The 20,154-nt window shown below is 45.1% G+C and overlaps 1 protein-coding gene across 1 annotated transcript; it reads left to right on the top strand.

The window, feature by feature from the left end:
- The first annotated feature begins 461 nt into the window (after positions 1-461).
- Positions 462-19,009, top strand: LOC144101154 (WD repeat domain phosphoinositide-interacting protein 3). Its single transcript, XM_077634193.1, has 10 exons — positions 462-647; positions 1,041-1,115; positions 3,675-3,776; positions 5,949-6,036; positions 7,308-7,402; positions 10,071-10,261; positions 11,244-11,329; positions 12,438-12,542; positions 13,567-13,688; positions 15,314-19,009. Exons 1-10 carry the CDS (start codon positions 578-580, stop codon positions 15,421-15,423), a joined length of 1,044 nt encoding a protein of 347 aa, XP_077490319.1. The 5' UTR covers positions 462-577; the 3' UTR covers positions 15,424-19,009.
- The last annotated feature ends 1,145 nt before the right edge of the window (positions 19,010-20,154 follow it).

Raw genomic sequence — 20,154 nt, 5'->3', positions numbered from 1 at the left:
GGACGTTTGTTGTGCTGCAGTGCCTTTACACGGGACACGCATTTGACACACTATGCTTAGCCTTGGTCATTGTTGCCCATAGACCATTGCAAAGCACGGCGCGATAACGAGCTAACTGCAAGATATAACGGAACATTTTCATCATCGCTAATCATCGTGAAGCGTGGGCATAGCGCAGGCCCAAAATCGAACTAGAAAAGATAAGCTCCTGCAGAAAGCCCGATAGAAAACGAAACCAGAACTTAGACCTTGAGAGACTTGCTTTGGATTGTGGTATTGTAACCGTATCAATGTCAATCGCGGCCAACGATTGACTTGTACATTAGTTGGGTGGCAAATTGTATGAATATCGAGACTGCTCAAGTATTTTCAGAACTAAAACAAATAGCACACACAGTACGACTGTGAGATCTCGTGTTCGCAAGCGAACAATGCTGAGTACGAAACTACTGCTGCGTATAGCGGCAATGTTTTGTTTTCGTTTTTGGTGATGGATGTCGTTGTTGAGCCTGGTAGTGGTGGTTCTCAGCTGCTCGCACGGCAAAATTGACATTCTTTGCTTTGTGATAGCGTCGCGATGATGAACCTCTGGCCCGGTAATCGCTACGGCAACGGCCTCTTATTCGCCGGCTTCAACCAAGACCAAGGTGAGCGGCGTCAGGAGCTTGCACCGCAGGCGTCCGCCTGTACTGCGTGCTCCGGTTTTTTGTTCTGTTTTGTTCGCGCTTTGACTGTCACGGTTGTCACTGCCTCCTTGGTTCCTTGGTTAGCGGCGCCTAATAGCCAGCGTATGAGCGACTGTGTCCACTGGAAACAGCCTTCCGCGTTCCATCCGTAACTTGACGCACTTTGCGACTCTGACATCGGCGCGTCCCTGCTCGGAAACGCATTGTTGCGTTGCTCTCAAGAAAAGAGGTCACCGCTCTGTGCACTCTTCGAGCAAATTTCAGCCGTACTGACGTCGTAACAGCGTCTCCCTGCTATTCTCGTCTTGCTGAGTGTTAACTCCTTCTTGTGGCTGTTCACCCCGCCGCGAACAGGATGCTTCGCTTGTGGCATGGAAAACGGATTCAGGGTCTACAACTGCGATCCGCTCAAAGAAAAAGAAAAGCAAGGTAAGACATCGACTGCACTCTTCCTTTCTTTATTTTTTTCGTGTCTCCCCGTGGCGGCGTTTAATCGAGCGACCCGTTCTTCATATGCATGTCAAGTTGGTAGTCGGCCACGCAGGCGGTAAAAAAGGGAGGGCGTTGCTTAATCGAACAGAGCACGTAGGAACGAACCGATCACCGCCTGTCGTAACGACTGGTGCCTGCAGCGCTCAAGCAGTGGAGGCAGCTTTTTGTGACCGCTTTGGTTTGGTTTATGGGGATTTAACGCCCCAAAGCGACTCAGGCTATGAGGGACGCCGTAGTGAAGGGCTCCGGAAATTTGGACCACCTGGGGTTCTTTAGCGTGCACTGACATCACTCAGTACACACGGGCCCGTAGAATTTCGCCTCCATCTAAATTAGACTCCCATTGCTGGGCTCTGTAGTTGCACTTTGTACATTAATGACTCAACAAGATGTCGGCGGCAGGCATACATATATTATGGAAACTAAAAAGTCCCGTGAAATGCAGCATTTACCGTGCGAAACGACTATATAAGGCCCATAATTAGGTGATGAAGTTATGGTCACATTTGTCGCATTTGGGCTGTGAACAAAGGCAGTCGTTCAGCTCTAGCACATTGGCACGCCTCTTTTCGTGGTCTAGTATTTTCATGCACCATTTGTTTCTGTCAAACTCCCTTTGAAAAAGAAAAAAAAGACCCAAGCTGTCATTTTCATGAAAGAACTGCTGGCACATTACTGTGCTGCAACCTCCGAACTTTCAGTTGTAGATGTGCTTGTAACTTTCCCAGGCATCACACGTATCTTATTCATTTGCTGAAATCTCGCCTTTACTGTTTTCCTGCCATTGTTCGAGGAGCGGTGCAACTTGGCCTGAGCGTTTTGGTTTTTGGATTCGAAAAAGTGCGTAAGTGGTCAGAGCCGATGAGTGTGTCTGTGTGTTATCAGACAACATACCACAGATAGCGCAAGCAAGCCAGAAGCCGAGTAAATATAGGTTGCCTGCTGCTATCATCTGGCAGCTGCATGCTTTCGGTCAAGTACTACTATAAGGACATCTTAGACAACCCTTGTGGACAGAATAGGTATGACAAGCTGTGGTATTGTGTGCATTTGAGTGTCGAACATGGTGTTGTACTGCTGTGAGCAGGTCTGTTATGCGACGTACTGCGTGGGTTGGTCACGTTTTTTTCCCCACACGTTCATCATTTGAGTGTGAGCTCTGGACAGTGGACAACTGCAAACTAGCAAAACCTCAGAACAATCTCACAGACCGCTGAAATGCGTTAAACTCCAGAAAACATGGATGACATGTTTTATGGGAGGTGGGGCCCTGTCAAGCCACAAAATTGTGGCTTTTTTTTCTCGCCTTCCTTACCACAGTCAGTTGCCACAGAGTTTTCTCGCATCGCATATATGTTTCTTGCACTTCGTAAAATTGTGTGACTGTACATGTGTGTTAGAAATAAAATACAGCAAACAAAGTAAGTAGGAAAGAAAATGATGCTTGTTCCTGTGTTCGCTATCACAAAAACAGGAAGAATGGCTGTCATCACAACTGATAGGCAGGCAGAGTGAAACTTAGGAGAATGCATGCCTCTACCTAAATTACATATGTACACTAATAAATAGGTCACTTTTCATTGTATCTTGTGTGAGACAGTATTAATAAAAAGGGATCAGATATGCAAAAATTGGTTTTTTGAAGTTTTCAGTTCAACTGGATCCTAATCATTTAGAACGCCCTGAGGGGATAGGACATCTTTTTCGTCTTCCTTACCATTCCTTTCTACCTGTGCTATCGTGTGAGCAATTTTTCCGTCTGCGTTAGTCGAGGTCGAGGGTACGTATGCTATCATGTTGATGTTAGCATCTATATATTGCAGATTAGCATTCTTTTATGTGGAGTGCGTGGACTACTCGCTGGTCAGACTTTGTCCTTTCGTGAAGACTTTGTCGCACGATCATAAGATTTTCTCACTTAGCATTTTAAACAAGACAGGCACTCTTGCTCTTATCTGTTGGCAGTCCTCTCCACCTTGAACTATTTTATATGTGGCATTGTATCTTTGAAGTAACAAGTGCCTGTCACGATCGAAAAGTATGGGCTCTTGTTAAGCGTCGAATACAAGCAGATTAGAGAAAAAGAAAAAAATTGACCCCGATTGTAATAAAGAATTCTGACTGTGCAAGGCCAGTCTTTGCTTTTGGCTTTAAATTTGTGCCAGTTGTTCTCCTGCAGGACCCTTTCTGGCATTGTGCTTCCAGTTTTGGGCCAGAGTAAAATGTAGTCACTGCAATGTGCGACATCTTGCGCAATGTGAATTGTTCTAAGACTCTGCAATGGCTTGTTGCATTTCCAGTTGATTTACATACCACAGCATGCGACTGGCCAAGCTGATCCGAATCATACATAGAATGAGGAAATGAGCCAGTCACAGATCGGACAAACTGTTTGGTTTCAATTCGTTTTACATTGACTGCATTTCGCAAGTCTGCTTGCTTGTAGGCGCTTAACGATTCTCTTTGATTCATTGGAATTTTGTACTGGCCCGATAGACTTTGCAGATGGTGGGATTGGCATGGTGGAGATGCTGTTTCGTTGCAACTACCTTGCTCTCGTAGGAGGCGGTAAGAAGCCCAGGTATCCTCCGAACAAAGGTTTGTGTGCATGACTTAACTGCGCTACCGTTGTTGAAGCTCACCTGTGACTAGGTTTGTTGGAAGTTACCCTTGCTTTCTGCTGATTGGAATTTTTTTTCATCACTGTGTGTTTGGACTCGACTGTGATAGGAGTAATTGAGAGGAACTTGTTTTGGACGAGTCCTCAGCAGGAGTATATTGAGTGTTTGCCGATCATGTATGGGAGTAACTGAAAATGTTTTATGCCTCTTGTGTGGGGGTGTGCACATGAAATGTTTTGCACCACCTACCTCAGTGTAATGTGAGACTGTTCTGCATCAGTACTGCGAAGCTAATCGCAACCTCTTGGATCTCCTTGTACAATCATAATGGCAACTAGAGTTCATTGCTAGTTACGGCAAAGCAACATCATGTTTTCTGCTTTTTCATTTTGAAGCGGTTTGTAATAAGCTTGGTTTGAACACCTGCCTCTAGCATATTTCAGATTGTTTTTCTTTTTTTTTTTTCGAAGCAGTTTCTTTCAGATTTTTATCCAAATCCTTTTGATTTTACTCCTGCATTAGCCTGGCTCTATGCACGAAGTGTTGTTGAGTATTGTTGCATTGTTGCACTTTGGCTGTCTGCTGGCTTTTAATTTATCTTTCGTGTTTGTTATTCCTTGCAGTTGTATCGTTACACATGCATGCAGTCATTCTGATGTTCTGTCAAATGCCTTGTGCAGTTTTTGAGTTTCAAACTCCTTCTTGGGTTCTTTTCTTTTTTCTGCTATTAATTTGGCTCTGCTTAATTTTCATACATTATTGTGTATTGACAGTGTATCATGTATTAATATTGTGACGAAGAGGACGACGAACTGTGCCAATGGCTGCTGGCCTAGCGCGAGTGCTCCTGCCCGTGTCACTGCACAGTTCGTCGTCTTTTTCATCACACTACCCGGGGCCACCGAGCGATCGTCCCGATCGGTGACAAAGAGATGGTGACAATGATAGGTGACAATGAACTTGGAGCACAGGAAAGCTTGCGTGTGAATGAGCCAAGAATAGTACTCCTAATAACTGTTGGCCTTTGCAACTCATTGTTGTTCAGGTGACTAATTTATGTAGGCTGGGTAGCCTTGTGCAGATAAGCAGTTCATAAAACCATTGTCTTCTCCTGCAAATGCTTATTGGGAGCAGGCTGAAGGCTATTTTTATCCTGAGCTGACTGTGATGAGCAAGAGCCTGCATATAGAGTAAATGCAGCTTTTTTTAATTCTTAAGTAAGGGGGGTGTTTACAGATTTTAGCTATATAGTAGTAACCCTAGTAACCCCCCTCACATAATACTCCAGTCGGAGCCCGTGAGGTATTTGAATAAATAAATAAATAAATACTAGCTTTTTATTAAATATCTCTTCCGTATAGTGTCTCATTCATCATTACCGCCAGGCAAGTTAGCCTGGTTTGATTCTTATGAATACACGGGTGTCAGACCTGCTTTGCTGGTCTTCTTGCTATTATGATTGGCTTTTGCCTCATTTATTTGTCTATTCACTGGCTCATTCGCTGTGCACATCATCGGGAGGTTATTCAGAGGATCAAGCTTTTCAGGTTATTAATTCAGAAATAAGTTTCCAAATTACGACTTTCGGGGTACTTACATTCCCCTTGCAGTTGACTCAGGTTCTTTGGTGACTTTGGCTGTGAATTCAAATTCAAAATGCAGAACGGCAGGACAAGTGATCTGGCCAAGTACCAGAAGTGGCGGAAGTAAATGTGGCAGCCCGGAATTTGATACTCTTTCTGCTGTGTCTGTGCCAGCTCACAAGACTGCGCTAGGAGTGATAACTTAAGATTCTAACTCTTGACAGTGTAGTATGTGCGGTTCCATTATTGCTTTTTTGTTTTTTTAAAGAAACCTCATTGTATCCCAATTGAAAATTGATTTAGTGCGGGTATTGGAGCTTCAGCTTTTCTAGCACAAAGCAGCCAGCCGTTATCTCCATTCACATTTTCTTTGGATACTTGAATGCAGGAACTGCTCCCTTGCACATGCAGCTGCCATTGAAGACGGCCGGCATTTTAAAACCCCTGAAACTAACATTGCGTATTAAAAACAGCACATCACTGTGCATTACCCCTGACTCCAGTATGGTTACATATGTACAGACTGCCAAGTGACTCTGACGTTTGTGGCCTCTGTTCTCATGCAGTGATGGTGTGGGATGACCTTAAGAAGTTGCACGTCATTGAGCTGGAGTTTACTAGCGACGTGAAGGCGGTCAAGCTGCGGCGAGACAGGTGACACTTGCTTTAACCTCATTTTCGTCACTCGCATTCCGCTTGTGCACATTGGTCAGCTCTGTACTGTACAATTGCTGTGTATTCTAAACCAGGGCATTGTTCTCTCAGATACACTGTGGTTAGTTGCAGGGTCTTAGCAAGGCAGAAGTTCATTTGAATTGGTTCTGAGGACGTGCTTTCTTCTGCGTCTAACTTGGGTAAATTGTGCTAGATGTATCCTGTAGTAGCAAGAGACCAGCTTGTCCATTGAGTTGTATTCTGTAGTGGACATTTGAAAAAGTGTATTTCTGTGCAGCTGCAGTGCTTCCCGAGTCTAGTTATGAAATAAAATTGTGGAAAAAAGTTCGCTTGGTGTAAGGCTTCCAATTTGTAAAGTAGGAAGCTGTCTAATTGGGTTTTGGGACCTTTTCTTAATATCAAAATAATGTTTGCTCACAGTTCCTAGAATTAACATTTTTCTTGCTCTTCTTATTAAGGTTGAGAAAAAGATATGAGATATAATCGATGTTTTCATGATTAGCAGTGCTTTTATAAAAGGGAAGATGTAGCTGAAAAGCTGTCATAATAGCTACTGTTGTGGATACCAAGAAACGGCCTTATTTAAAGAATTTCACCATCACCTTTGACATGCCACATCGGTTTTTGGTTAGAGTTCAGGGGGATATATGGTGCACTGGCAAGGGTGTAGTTTTTCAGATACAGCATCTTCCCTTGTATGTGTTAGCTAAGACCACTGTTCCTAATGCTGATTGTATTCTGAGACGACTGGTGCACTTACTGCAAAATTTATGAAACTATGTATCTAGTCCAGAAAAATACATAAAATAATTGCACGCGCCTTCAGATTTGTGTTAGCTTACTGCCACCTGTAAACCTCGTCCTGCTTTCGCTTTATTCTGGTTTTAAGCCTACACTCTGTTGTTGATCCTGGCTTAACAATTGACGCCAGGAATGCAACAAAGGTGGCCCAGCACACATTTGTAGTTGGCAAAACACCTTGTGCCGGAGTCGCCAAGTAGGTGGTGTAGTCACTACTGTTTGTGATCATGTTACCTCGCATGTGCCTTCAGCAGTCTCAATCGCAAATCACTATAATTAATGAAACACCTTTACTTTTGCTCACCCTAAAGTGATATCATGGGGACAGTTAGTGAAGCTGAAGGGATTTTTCGTTTTTCCACCTTGTTCTCTGTGCAGCTTGTGTTTTATTCACTTTGTTGGTGCCTAGACTGATGAGAGTGTGCTAATCCATTTTGCCCCTTTGCCAGGATTGTGGTTGTGCTGGAGTCTGTGATCAAGGTGTACACCTTCACCCAGAACCCACAGCAGTTGCACGTCTTCGAGACTTGCCCCAATGAAAAAGGTAAGACGCCCTGCATGGCCAAGGCGTTTGTGTCTGACTCTGTATTTGTTTAAAGAATTCTGTTACGTCATTGCCTGTTTTTTTGGAGGGTTAGCTAGCTGCTGAGAAAAGTTTATTTTTTGTTCTTGTTTGCTCTAAATCTGACATATACATTGTGGTGTGCATCTTTTTTTGTGTGCGAGGCAGGCTTGTAATATTTTTGTATCTGCTTTGCATAACACTTTTATCGTATTGCTATTCATTTGTGGCGACCACGACATCTGAGTCATCTGGAATGCTTGCTGGTGTGTGGAAACAGAGAGGGGGGGTCGCTGCGGGTGACGCTTTATCTGATCCAGCAGTTTTCGGCAGGAATGGTGTCAGAAAATGTGTGTAGGGGTGGCATAGAAAAGAAGGGTATCAATCAAATTTTAGGCAGGCATGGTAACCTTGCTGGCTTTGGCGTGGCTGGGCAGTCGGCCACCCCTTGGCGCCACCACCGGTTTTCGGCAGTGCTTCACTGTGTTGGAACTGCTTAGTTTCTGCTTTACTTTTTGAGGGCACAAGTTTGCACAGCAAACAAGCTGATTCCCACATCAGCTTGCTATCGTTATCTGCGGAAACATAAGGGAGCTGATACTTCAAGCCCAAGTAGTGTCCAGAGTTGAGATGGTCAAGCTTACAGTCGCTGCGTCATGCTCCAGTGTTCTACTAGGAGGTGGCGGAAAACATGCTGCGACAGCTCGGTTGCAGTAGCATCTGCACAGCTATACTATAACAATTGCATTCCGCTTTTTGTAGCGATAGCTACATTACGGTAGCACTTCGAGCTTTCAGCGTGGCTACGCCGCCACGCTGTCAAGTGGTTGGTCACGTGGTGCGGAGCAGCTGCCGGCGGCACGGTGCCGTGGTTCGTCACGTGGATGGTCACGTGACCAAGTTCCACTCGGCCAGCTGTAGCTATTGCGTCACTCCAGGTTTAACCAGAGCTAAACCACCGCCAATTTTTTGTTTCCTGTCCATCATCGTTATCTGGAGAGTTGCTGCACCCCTGCTGTTGGTGGGTTTGGGCCAGCAGTATAGAGTGAATGCAGGGTTAGGCATCGCTTCAACCATTGAAAAAAGGCAGGAAACGCAAAATAGAATTGCTATATTTTCGTACTAGCCTTGTTCCTTTGGTAAGTGGCGGTTCGCAGCAACATTGGCGAACTGGTTGAGCATCCGCCTCGCATGCGGGAGGTGGTGAGTTCAATCCCTGGTGGAGCCGGTTACCCACCGGTGGTACAATGGGCACAAACTTCCCCTACCTGGTGCTCGGCCTAAAGGTGCACTGAAGAGGAATCTGAGCTCGTCTTTTTACCGCGGGAACCCTATCTACACGTTCCGAGCATTCTTAGAAACTTCGAATTATTGTCCTATGTGGTCAATTCGGATTGCCTTAATTAAATCGGATTAAACATCCCGGCTTCCACCTTTTTGTGACTTGTACGCAGTAGGTAGGTGGAGTCAACCAATACGTGGAGTGCCTTTCAGCCACTCCAGTGGCGGCTTCGCTTTCGCTTAGTTTTTTAGGTTTCTGCGAATAAACAGTTTCAGTCACTGACAATATAGCTGCAAATTAGGCCCACGGAAATAAAAATACACGTGGACTCTTTGATTTACGTATCACTCTGCCGATGGCAGAGCCACAAGCCGCCGCGGTACTGGCTGATAAGTTGGTTGACTCCTCCTACCTACCGCATTGACTTAAAAAAGAAAAAAGGCGGGAGCTGGGACGTTTAATCCGGTTTAATTAGAGCAATCGGCCACACAGGACAATAATTTGAAGTTTCTAAGAATGCCCGGAAAGTGTAGATAAGAGTTCCCGCGGTAAAAAGACTGGTTCAGATTCCTCTTTAGTACACCTTTAATCAGGGTGAAATGCTTGGGAAGGGGGTCTTTGACCCCACCTTGAGCAAACGAAGATACCTGGTGCCATGGCGCTCTTTGGCCGCACATGCCCTTGCGCCATAAAAATTCACTGTCACCATCATCAGCAACATTGCTCTCGAAAAGTGTCTGTTAGGCATTGTTACATTCCTGCAATGCCTGGCTGCCAAATTGTCTCCCAAAGCAGCCCTGAGGTCATAACTTTAATCCTGGCCATGGCGGCTCGATCAAAACACACAAAGGACTTCCAAGTGCCGTGCGATGTCAGCGCACTTTAGAGAACTTCAGGAGGCTGAATTTATTGTGGGGCACTCAGCTACGTTACATCTCTCTCTCTCTTTCTTCTTTCACTCCAATCTTCATCTTTTTTCCGACAGCGCAGTTCAGGTGTCCACCGAGAGTGAGATAGGTACTGCGTCATTCTTTTCTGATAACAGTTATTACTATCATTATTACTTCCAAAGCAATCGGAGGTTGAGGCATCTGCCAGAATTGCTCAGTGGCTTTGGTGTGCGGCCACTGACATCTAGGTTACTGGGTCAAATCTGAGCTGTGGTGGCCGCATATTGATGGAGGCGAAATGCAATAGTGCCCACGTGCCTTATCACATCAGTGCACTTTGAAGAACACCACGCGGTTGTAATTAACCTAGAGCCCCAGAAATCTAACAGTGCCCCTCGTAGCCCGTGGCAGCTTTTGGATGATAAACCCTACATACAACCAAAGGTTGAGCCTGTGTCCGTTGTTATCTTCTTTGCAGGCCTGTGTGTGCTCTGTCCGAGCAGCAATAACAGCTTGCTGGTGTTCCCTGGACGTCACACGGGCCACGTGCAGATTGTGGACCTTGGCCAGACAGAGAAGGCACCGCTGGACATTGAAGCTCATGAGGCACCACTCAGCTGCATCGCACTCAACTTGAGTGGCACGCGGCTTGCCACAGCTTCCGAAAAGGTGCTTTCTTTGTTGGCTGCCATGAATCGCTTTTACTATTGCCCCTTGGTCACACACACTGCCTCACAGAAACTTTGTTATTCTTGGAAGGCTGCGAAAAAGCTTATCAGAGTCAAGCTGAGCTAATGTGGTGGATATAGCTAGTTTGAACAATTGTTTTGCGTATTACACGGTCAACCTTTCATGATTAAAATGTTAGGGGACCAAAAGATTGTTCAGATTTGTTCAAAATACACGTGATGTTGACGGGGCCAGACTGTTGGTGGGAATGATCAGAAGTTTGAATTGATGAGGTTCCACTGTAACTGTTGAGCGATCGTCAGGATTGGGAAATTCAAAAGTTTGTTTTCTGCAGGTTGTCAGCTCACTTCAGCTTGTTTGTCAGTGTCTCATTTGATCGCGTTAATCCGATCTGTGCAATGTTTCATGGCCCGGTTGACATGCTGTTCATGTTGTTTCGAATAGCAACATAGGATCTCTGTGAAACGGAAATGGATTCAAAGATTATCAAACTAGCATTTAGCAGTCTTGATCGTCGAACATTTGGAAGTAATAGCTGCACTTGTACCACAAGAGAACTCTTTGCTAAGCAAGGAAAGAGCTCTGCAGTGCTAAAAGGTCCAGGCACAGATTTTAGCATTTTTGAGACAAGTAATGTATTTGTGCCATTGTCCGCTTTAGTTGTTACTGAAGCTATCGCCTTGATAGCAGCATGTTCAAGCAACAAACTATTCCGAACTGCACTTTTTTTTAATTTTATTTTGTTGTGAACAGACGGCACTTGCGTGTGGCTTTTGTGTTCTTGTCCCACGCATTATTTTTCTAGGGAGCTCTCTACAATGTTTGAGTGGAAACTGCATGAGTACTGAGGCAGGTTAAGCATTCATGTTAGGGATGTGACGCTTGGCTGCGCTTTGACAGCTGACTTTTCATAAGGCATGCACACATCAACACATGTGCTCCTGTGTCTTGCATCATGCAGGGCACACTAATCCGGGTGTTTGACACGACCACGGGGAACCTGGTCAACGAGCTGCGCCGTGGCGCCAACACTGCCAGCATCTACTGGTAAGCTTCTCTGTGTAGTCTTCCTGATGGAACTTAGCTCACTCGTCATCATCAGTGCAGCGTTGCGGTTCACCGTCATGTCATTTACCAACTTCAAGGTTTCTAGCTGTCAAACTGTCATTAATAACCACTTTAAATTTCATCATCATCATCATCATCATCATCATGATCAGCCTGCTGACTATGCCCACTGCAGGGCAAAGGCCTCTCCCATGTCTCTTCAACTAAGCCTGTCTTGTGCCATCTGCGCACTTATATGAAATTTAAATTTGCACGTATTCAACTTTGGTTTATTCAACTTTGGCTTCCCCAGTTGACTGCAATCTAGTGCTTGGAAGCAGCATTGGTTAAGACTTGGATGCTTTGTAGTTTTGACTTCCTCAGTGGGTCCAGCTGAATGACACCTCATTGAAAATGACCAGTGCAGTATTTTACAGTGATTCTATTTCAATTTCTGTTCTAGTCCTTTCCTTTGCACCTGTTGTAGTTTGTTCAAACATTGCTGCGCTTGCATTATTACAAGGCCAGTCAGTTGTTTTGTTATATAACGGCGGGGTGTATTCAGACAAGAAGAATTATGTTTGTTAATCCAGGGCGTATAGCTTAGACAAGGGTGTTTTTTTTTTTTTTTTCAAATTATTTCATCTTGATTGGAATGAGATATGTTTTGATTCGACACTACTGAGCTCAGTAATGCGGGTAATGGCGTCTACTCAAGGTGCTGTTTTGCAGCTTTTCGTATGGGGTCTCTATCCCCTGTTTTAGAATGGCAATAAAGACTTTCTTATTTTTATTCTATTCTAGTTTGGCGGATCGGTCAGCAGCTCTGGCTTTGCTGTATTTCTAGCCTGTCATTGGCACCTGGTAGTTAGCTCGCATTGGACGTGAGTTAGTCTGAAGCAGCGGTGAATCGTGATGGGGGAGTGTAGTCCCAGATTTATTCAGTGGTCGACCCGTTGTAGTTTATATGAAGTTATTAAACAGTGCTGTGGCAAGGTGAATTAAGTTTTGATGTATTGGTTTTATAAAATAAAATGATGATGATGAAAAAAAAAGGCTCCTCTAAGTTTTGGTGTTGACGTATTGAGGGTTCTTTTCCCCTCTGCAGCATCAACTTCAACTTGGATTCCTCCCTGATGTGTGTGTCGAGTGACCATGGCACTGTGCACATCTTTGCCGTTGAGGATTCAGCCAGGAGGAACAAGCAGTCAAGGTTAGTATTTTTTTTTCTTCTTTTTTCACACCTCGGGAATTCGGTACCACACAATTTGTGAGCTGGTATTGGGATCATGGAAGTAAATTTAGCTTGATTTACGTTCACTTTCTCTTTATGTCAGGTAATGAGCATTTAAGGGGGGACGCAACTTTGAGATCCCCAAAAATAGCCAAAAAATTTATTTTTCGGTAATTGTTATATCCGCCTGTATGCCTCGTTTTTTTTTATGCTGTTCCGAAGTTTCACCTGGAAGTACTCTAAAAAATTGTTTTGCGAACCACGATGTCTCGGTGTTGCAGGGAAGTGCCTGAACATTGTGTGTTTCTCCCACCTGTGGTTGTCTGCCTAAATGCTCATTTTGTGGAGCAGATTTCTTCACGACTATTTTATCTGTTATGACCAGTTTGTTTTGTTGCACTCCTAAGAACATGGTGCAGGTCAAGACATTGTTTGCTTGTCAAATTTATAAGCCTTAAATTTCTTGTATAAAATTTTCATCTCACTCCGGATATGTCAATCGACACCACATCGCAAAAATCGAAGACCAAAATCTGTGCTTAGTGAAAAAAAAAAGTTCTTTAGAATGTCTTGACCTGTAGCACATCAGTAGGAATGCATTGAGTGTTAAACCAGCCTTCTACCACATTTTCACAAGATTCAGAGGAAAAGTATATTTAGAAAACAATTTCTGGAGATATAACAGTGAAATTTTGTGGGGTAGTCATGAAGTTGTTTCTGATATTCAAAAAAATTCATGTAAATACATCTAAAAACAAAAAAAATGTTTGCTAAACGTTGTGTCCCCCTTTAATAGAAATGAATGTCGTTGAGAACGACTCTGGCACCGTGATTCTGCTGAGCTCCTATTGCCTGGCCAAGGCAAGGCAGAGTGAGGCACTCATTTCCACAGTGTTAGTAGATGCCTTGAACCTGTAGTTGAACGTGCTTATGGTGCGTGGTTGCACCAGTGAACCAACTCAGGTTCTTGCTGAACGGTGTCAATTGCCGACTTCAATTGCAGCTGGGCTTCGGCGAGCTTTCTACCCAAGTACTTCAGCTCCAAGTGGAGCTTCGGCAAGTTCCAGGTGCCCGGAGGAGCCCATTGCATCTGTGCCTTCGGGTCAGATCAGAACTCTGTCATTGGTACGTACTTTGGAAAAGGCATTAGTTAAATTTTGACCGGAGCCAACACTTAACGCTTGCGGCATATCAGAAATGGTGTTGCATTTGGTGACTGTGAGGTGCCCGCCGAAGTGCCCGCACATAAGTAGCTGTCTTGTAGCCATTAGAAGCACCCGTTTTGAAATAGCAATCTACTTTCTTTGTAACGGGTAAGGCACATTTCGAGCTTAAAGTGTGGCGTCATGTCTGAGTGCCTGTGATGTTCAGCTGCCGAGCAGGAGTTGGCGAGTTCAGCCTCTGCTGCGATAGACCTATTTCATTGCGGGGAGGGGCAGAAATGACTGTGAACCGAGACTCTGGTGCACATTGAAGAACCCCGGGAGGTTTGAAATTAGTTTGGAGCCCTGGCACTAGTGTTTGTTGCAGCCCATAGCATTGTGTTGGTGCGTGCAGGTCAGTCAGTTAGTAAATTGTTGTTCACGGGGGTTTAATGTCCCAAAGCGACTTAGGCTATGAGAGACGCCGTAGTGGAGCGCTCCGGAAATTTCGATCACCTGGGGTTCTTTAACGTGCACTGACATCGCACAGTACATGGGCCTCTAGAATTTCACCTCCATCGAAATTCGACTGTCGTGGCCGGGATCGAACCCGCGTCTTTCGGGCCAGCAGCCGAGTGCCGTAACCACTCAGCCACCGCGGCAGCTTAGTTAGTAAATTATTCAATCAAGCAGTGAATTTCATCGCATCACTTTGCCTTTTCAAAGACCCCATTCAGCATGTTAAATAAAAAGCTGGTTACATTTGTTGGAACTATTATATTTCCTGGCATGTTCGCAAAGATGTTTTGCTAGGTCAGCCGTGAAGTTTGATGGAATCACTCAATTTTTTAATCTGTTTGGATTGTAATAGGGTGCATCAGCTATTTGTTTATTCATAGATGTCGGCACTATACAAACGACACCTGTGCTCACTTTTGTGAAGTTCGAGAGGCAGACCTCTCCTGCCAAATAGCCTCCCCCTGTTGAAAGGGGGCAGTGGGTGATGTGGCCAGGGAAAGCGTTACGCGTTGTGAACCTTACAGGCCTTGTGTTCAGGAGTGCCTGTGTGCTATTCTAATCGTCATCATCAGCCTGACTACACCTACTGCAGGGCAAAGGCCTCTCCCATGTCTCACCAATTACCCCTGTCCTTTGCCAGCTGCGGCCACCGTATGCCTGTAAACTTCTTGATCTCTTCCGCCCACCCAACCTTCTGCCGCCCCCTGCTACGCTTGCCTTCTCTTGGAATCCACTCCGTTACCGTTAAGGACCAGCGGTTATCTTGCCTTCGCATTACATATGCCTTGCCCAAGCCCATTTCTTCCTCTTGATTTCGAATAGGATGTCATTAACTCTCGTTTGTTTCTTTGCCCACTCTGCTTGCTTCCGGTCTCTGAATGTTACACCTATCATTTTTCTTTCCATACCTCGCTGCGTTGTCCTTAACCTAAGCTGAACCCTTTTCGTTAGCCTCAAAGTTTCTGCCCCGTAAGTGAGTACCGGTAAGATACAGCTGTTCTATACTTTTCCCTTGAGGGATATTCTAGAAGCTCTAATTGTTTAGGGCACGCCAAACACATCAACGAACATTTCACTTTTCCCTTGCAGCCATCTGTGCCGACGGCAGTTACTACAAGTTCTTGTTCAACGCCAAGGGCGAGTGCACGAGGGACGTGTACGCGCAGTTCCTGGACATGTCAGACGACGGCCGTTCTTAGGATGCTGCCGGGGTTCTATGCACTCTGACGAAGAGGTTTCGTCACTGCTGGCAAAGACAGTGTGGTGATCCACAATAACTGACCACGTGGTTGTGTCGCCCGTCTTCAGCACCATCTGTGGCGATGGCAGCACTGATGCAAGCCCGCATTACAATGGTGCCTCAGCATGCGTGTGTCTGTGCGGGTAGCTTCTCAGCGCTTAGTGTCTGCGGCATTCTAGAGGAAGGACTTTTGCTGTTCATATTGAACGGGACTATGCTTCGACCAAGCCATAGATGCTGCGGCATTCCTGTTAGCTGTGGGTGTTCCATCAGCATTGTCGGCACGCTTTGTGGCATTGTGTTTGAAGCAGGGCTAGCTGTGGCGCTGTTGTGAGAGACCGAAGTTGTTTCATCTTGTTCTGCTGCCAAGAAGCGGCTGTTGGTTGTTGTGCAAGTGTGCACTGCGTGTTTTCGCCTTAGTGAGCAACTTTGCCTCCTGAAGATGTTAACGGCAGAAATGCTTCTATCAGGATGGTCACGTGAGTGCCTGGAAAGCACCACTGGCTGTGAAATTACTCTGCTGTGGGAGAATTTCTCTTGCAGGCCACTTTTCCTGACTGCTGATTTCTGAGTAGTTGGTATCGCTTGTATAGGGAGTGTCCGACGCATTTCACTTGTAATATTAACGAAATTGCTGTGGTGCAAAACCTTGTTGGCTTGGCTAGCTTAGGGTGGTCATTGTTTCAAGTTCAAAAAAAAAAAATGTGCTCCTGGTTATACAGTAAAAGCTTGTTAATTCGAACTCGAAGGGGACGGGAAAATTGTTCAAATTAAGCGAAGTTCGAATTATCGAACGGGTGCTAGAATGAGCCGTTATAGCGCCCCGCTGCACGGGCAGAACCCGAAGCAGTCACATCTAGACTCATTACTGCAAGCTAGGCGCTACTACCCGTTTGTGGCAGGCATATTCTGAGAATTAAATTTTTCCGCCCCTAATGGCAAATGAAATAAATTGATCGGCCAGTTATGCGCCAGAAACAAGTACTGGACAGCATACGCGTGAGCAGCGAGCTTTAGTGCTGGAATATATGACGCTATTTATGCTCCGAAACATGTTTATTTACGGGGAAGGGTTGTCAAATTTAAAAGTAATTGGCGGAGTGTATTTGCTCGCGTTTCTTGTGCAGAGAATCCATCAGCATCATCTGCAGCTTGCCCAAAGCTCCTGCGCAACGTTAGTGTTCACATTGACAGAGAAGAAGGCGTTTTGCAACATCGAGCGCTGACGCTACCTCATGTGCGCTTGGCGGTGGCATAGTCTCGTCGCCGCCATCAAACTCATCACTGTCGGCTGTTCTCACCGCACGCGAGCCCTGCGACGTGTGCTGGGAGCATGCAGTCTCAATTATATCAGCGTCACCCAAGGGCTCAACATTTCCATGTTGCTGTCCACGTAGCTCGCGCCTCGCGACACCAACAAAATCCATCATCGCCTGAACCGCCATACTATGTTGTTTACATCACATGATCGCGACCACGGCACAATGAAAACCTGGAACGGCTCAGCGGCACGAGCGAGTGCTCCGGCAGCGAAAACCTACTACAGCATGCACCTGAACGTGGGTTCCGTGAGCCCCGTGCACTCTGCTTTTTTTCTTTTACGTTGTTTGACATCTCTGGTAAATTTGGAGCGCGTTTTACTCGCTATGGGCCAACTTCTATCTACGAGGAGTGGTGTCAACCAGCGGCTCCTAGTTCGAATTAACCGTAGCAGATGCCGACTTGTTCGAATTATCGGGGGTTTTTTCCCCCCATTAAAATACACAGGGTTGTGCCGGGACCCGGGTGTCAGTTCGAATTAACCGTAAGTTCGAATTAGCAGAGTTCGAATTAACGAGCTTTTACTGTATTATCAGTTATATGAATCGCGGTAGTTAACGATGGTTCACTTTGTATCAAAAGACTGGCTTTGTGAATTGTAGCGAAGGGTGCACATGATGGCACAGGCCTCTGTGTTTGTTTATTCATCTGTGCTCTGAACTTGTTTGTGTAATAGTTAGCAGAGGAGGTTGAGGACGAGCAAGCTTGCGGACTGCTTTAGTTTTGAAAGCTATGCGGTCCATCTCTCTGCTTGTTACAGAAAACATATAGACTGCCAGCTACTTGGGCTCTCGCCTATGGGACAGTGCAGTTTATATAAAGGAAAAGGTGTTGTATGGTAGAACTGAATGCTATAATTCTGCTGTGTGGCTGTTGCCATGTCTGCTGCCTCCAGGAAAAAAAAAACAACTTAGTATCACTTCTATTGACTGTTATTGATTGACCTGTGAGGCTTGATGCTAAGTACAGGCTAGCTGTTGTGGGCCAGTTGCACCCAAACAGATTGATAATACCGCTAATAGCTACTAAGCCGCCCTCTGTAGCCTTGAATGTTCCAAATTATGCTGCTGAGTGCAGTTTTGTAATGGCTGGAAAAAGGCATTACCTCTCTCTGAAAGCGTCAGATGGTTCCTCTGATTAAGCCTTTTGTTTTTACATAAATGTAATCCACAATGTTCGTGCCTGGACATAGTGATAGATATGGTACGACACTCTGCTGTAGTTGCAACCTTGAAAAGACTTACAATGTTTTCTTAATTAACAGTGTCTTGTAGAGTGAACCAGCTCTGAGAATAATGAACACTTGGCAACGTTTTGGTTTAGGTTTAGCTGAACATGCAGTGACGGCTTCAGGCCTGGTGTTTTTCTTGGGGCAACCAACTCTTTCATTCCAGTTTGTGTTGTTGAACTGGGCTCATGGCACAGCCTGAAGTAACAAGTGTCTGATACGCATTCACATATGCACCTGAAGCATGTTGCTAGAATGTTTATGTGCGCAGTAGTACTGAAGGACTGACTGACTCCCATTTCTTTTTTAATTTGTTGTTTGCAAAAAGTGGCACTGAGTGACGTGCTGAATGACTGCTACCGTGTGATGCCACTAAAGGTATTTCATGGAAGTTTGTTTGTACTCTTTTTTTTTTTTTTAGAAAGAGTTTGAGGTGTGTGTACTGTGCAGTTCATGTTAACCATGATCGTGTGTCAGCTGTCACATGACAATAGTTGAATGATGACCCCAGTACAGTCAAGTCTCCTTGAGGCTTTGTGGACGAGTTGAGTGTAGCTGAGATGCCTAAGGTTCTCCTATCCACCACAATGTTGCATCAGATGCTGTGTTCACAGTTTTGTACGTTTGAATGACTTTCAGACATGTGCAGATGAATGGCCCATGTGTGCAGGGTGTCTCAGCACCTTGAGTAGCTTCTCTATTTGTGTTTATTCAACATGTTGACAAGAAGTGTTCCTTTTGTTACCATGTACTTTCAGGAAATACATATATTTATGGACAAAAAAAACTTACCTGATGTGATCAACTCTGCACTTTCTCATTAACAAACTTCCGCTGTTAATCGATGGAGTATTTGTGTCATCATAGTGAGGCTTCAGGACATATTGGGAGTGAAGGGGAGGGGGTGGAATTACTGCATTTGATGGTAAAACATGCAATGGAAACTAGTTGAAAATACAGAATAAAATACAGGAGGAGTGCTCCTTACACAAGTGCAGCTTTGAAAGTTGTGGCACTTCAACTTCTTGTTGGTACTGGCTATGTCATCTGCAGTCACCACAAGCACTGCTGTGATGCATGCATAGGCTTTGCCTTTAGATCTAGGAAAATTGCTGGCCACAACTGAATAGACCATTTCTTATGTCTTCATAAAAACAGCAGGGCAAGGGACGACAAAGCTGAGGAATGCATTTAGGTTATTTAGTTCATCAAACGCTGTTTAAAAATACTGGTGAACGGAAAAAAAAAAATTTTATCTGTATAATGCGAGTGAGGAAAGGTCACAAAAAGCATTTATATGCAGGGCATTTCATGCTTGATGGATTGTGGTCGTCGGGTGTGCTATCTTCCAAGAGTCCATTGTTGGATATATCTTTTCAGAGAAACTTATCGTGAGTACTGTCAAGCATGTTCGATATCCCGTACTTGTAAGCATGACCGACTATCTGCTCAGGAATGTTGGCCCAAGCGTCCGTGATCCAACATCCATGGCTGGAAAGGCCTGCAGGCAGTAACTGCAGGCTCTGCCTGACTCGTGCAGTTTATGCAGCAGTGCTTGAAGGTTGCCAATGGTTTTGGCAGCTGCGATTTTTTCCTTTTAAATGCAGCCAAGCACTGCTTCCACAGCCCCGATATTGCACAAAGTGCGATCGTCCTGCTTCCCGTAATATTGGGAGTCACGAAGTCTGTGTGGTAAAATAAAATCATGAAATAGCGCCAAAATCGAAACTGCCGACCGACGCTAGCGCTAGATAGCGCCACGCCTCGCTGGAATCTTGGCGCTGAACAGTAATGAAACTGGAACAGCGGATTGCGATATCTGACATGCTGAAATCTGAAAAGAAAAAAAGCCTGTGTGGGTTATTACGTCACATAATTGTCCAGGAAAAAAAAATTACAGGAGGCTATGAGTGTGTAATGTGAATGTGTTTGAGTGTTGACTATGGTGTAGCAGCATATAATTTTTCATAGACCACCTTTGCAGGCGTGAGTTCTTCTAAACTGAGTCTGCCGTCGAAAAGCCTCAGTGGGGCTTGTGAGCCTCTTCCTTGTGCACACCATGCATACCCCTGAGAAACCCGCTCTGAGGGACGCTTCTACTGACGTGCTTGTACCCATTCCTGTACGGTGTTGTTTCGAACC

Source organism: Amblyomma americanum, chromosome 8 (genome assembly GCF_052857255.1).
Source record: "Amblyomma americanum isolate KBUSLIRL-KWMA chromosome 8, ASM5285725v1, whole genome shotgun sequence".
NCBI lineage: Eukaryota > Metazoa > Arthropoda > Arachnida > Ixodida > Ixodidae > Amblyomma > Amblyomma americanum.
This window is presented reverse-complemented; position numbering and strand designations above follow the sequence as displayed.

Coding starts and splice junctions, on each gene's coding strand:
- LOC144101154 (XM_077634193.1), top strand. CDS start 578: ATGATGAACCTCTGGCCCGGTAATCGCTACGGCAACGGCCTCTTATTC. Junction 648..1,040: donor CGGCTTCAACCAAGACCAAG/GTGAGCGGCGTC, acceptor CGCCGCGAACAG/GATGCTTCGCTTGTGGCATG. Junction 6,037..7,307: donor GTCAAGCTGCGGCGAGACAG/GTGACACTTGCT, acceptor CCCCTTTGCCAG/GATTGTGGTTGTGCTGGAGT.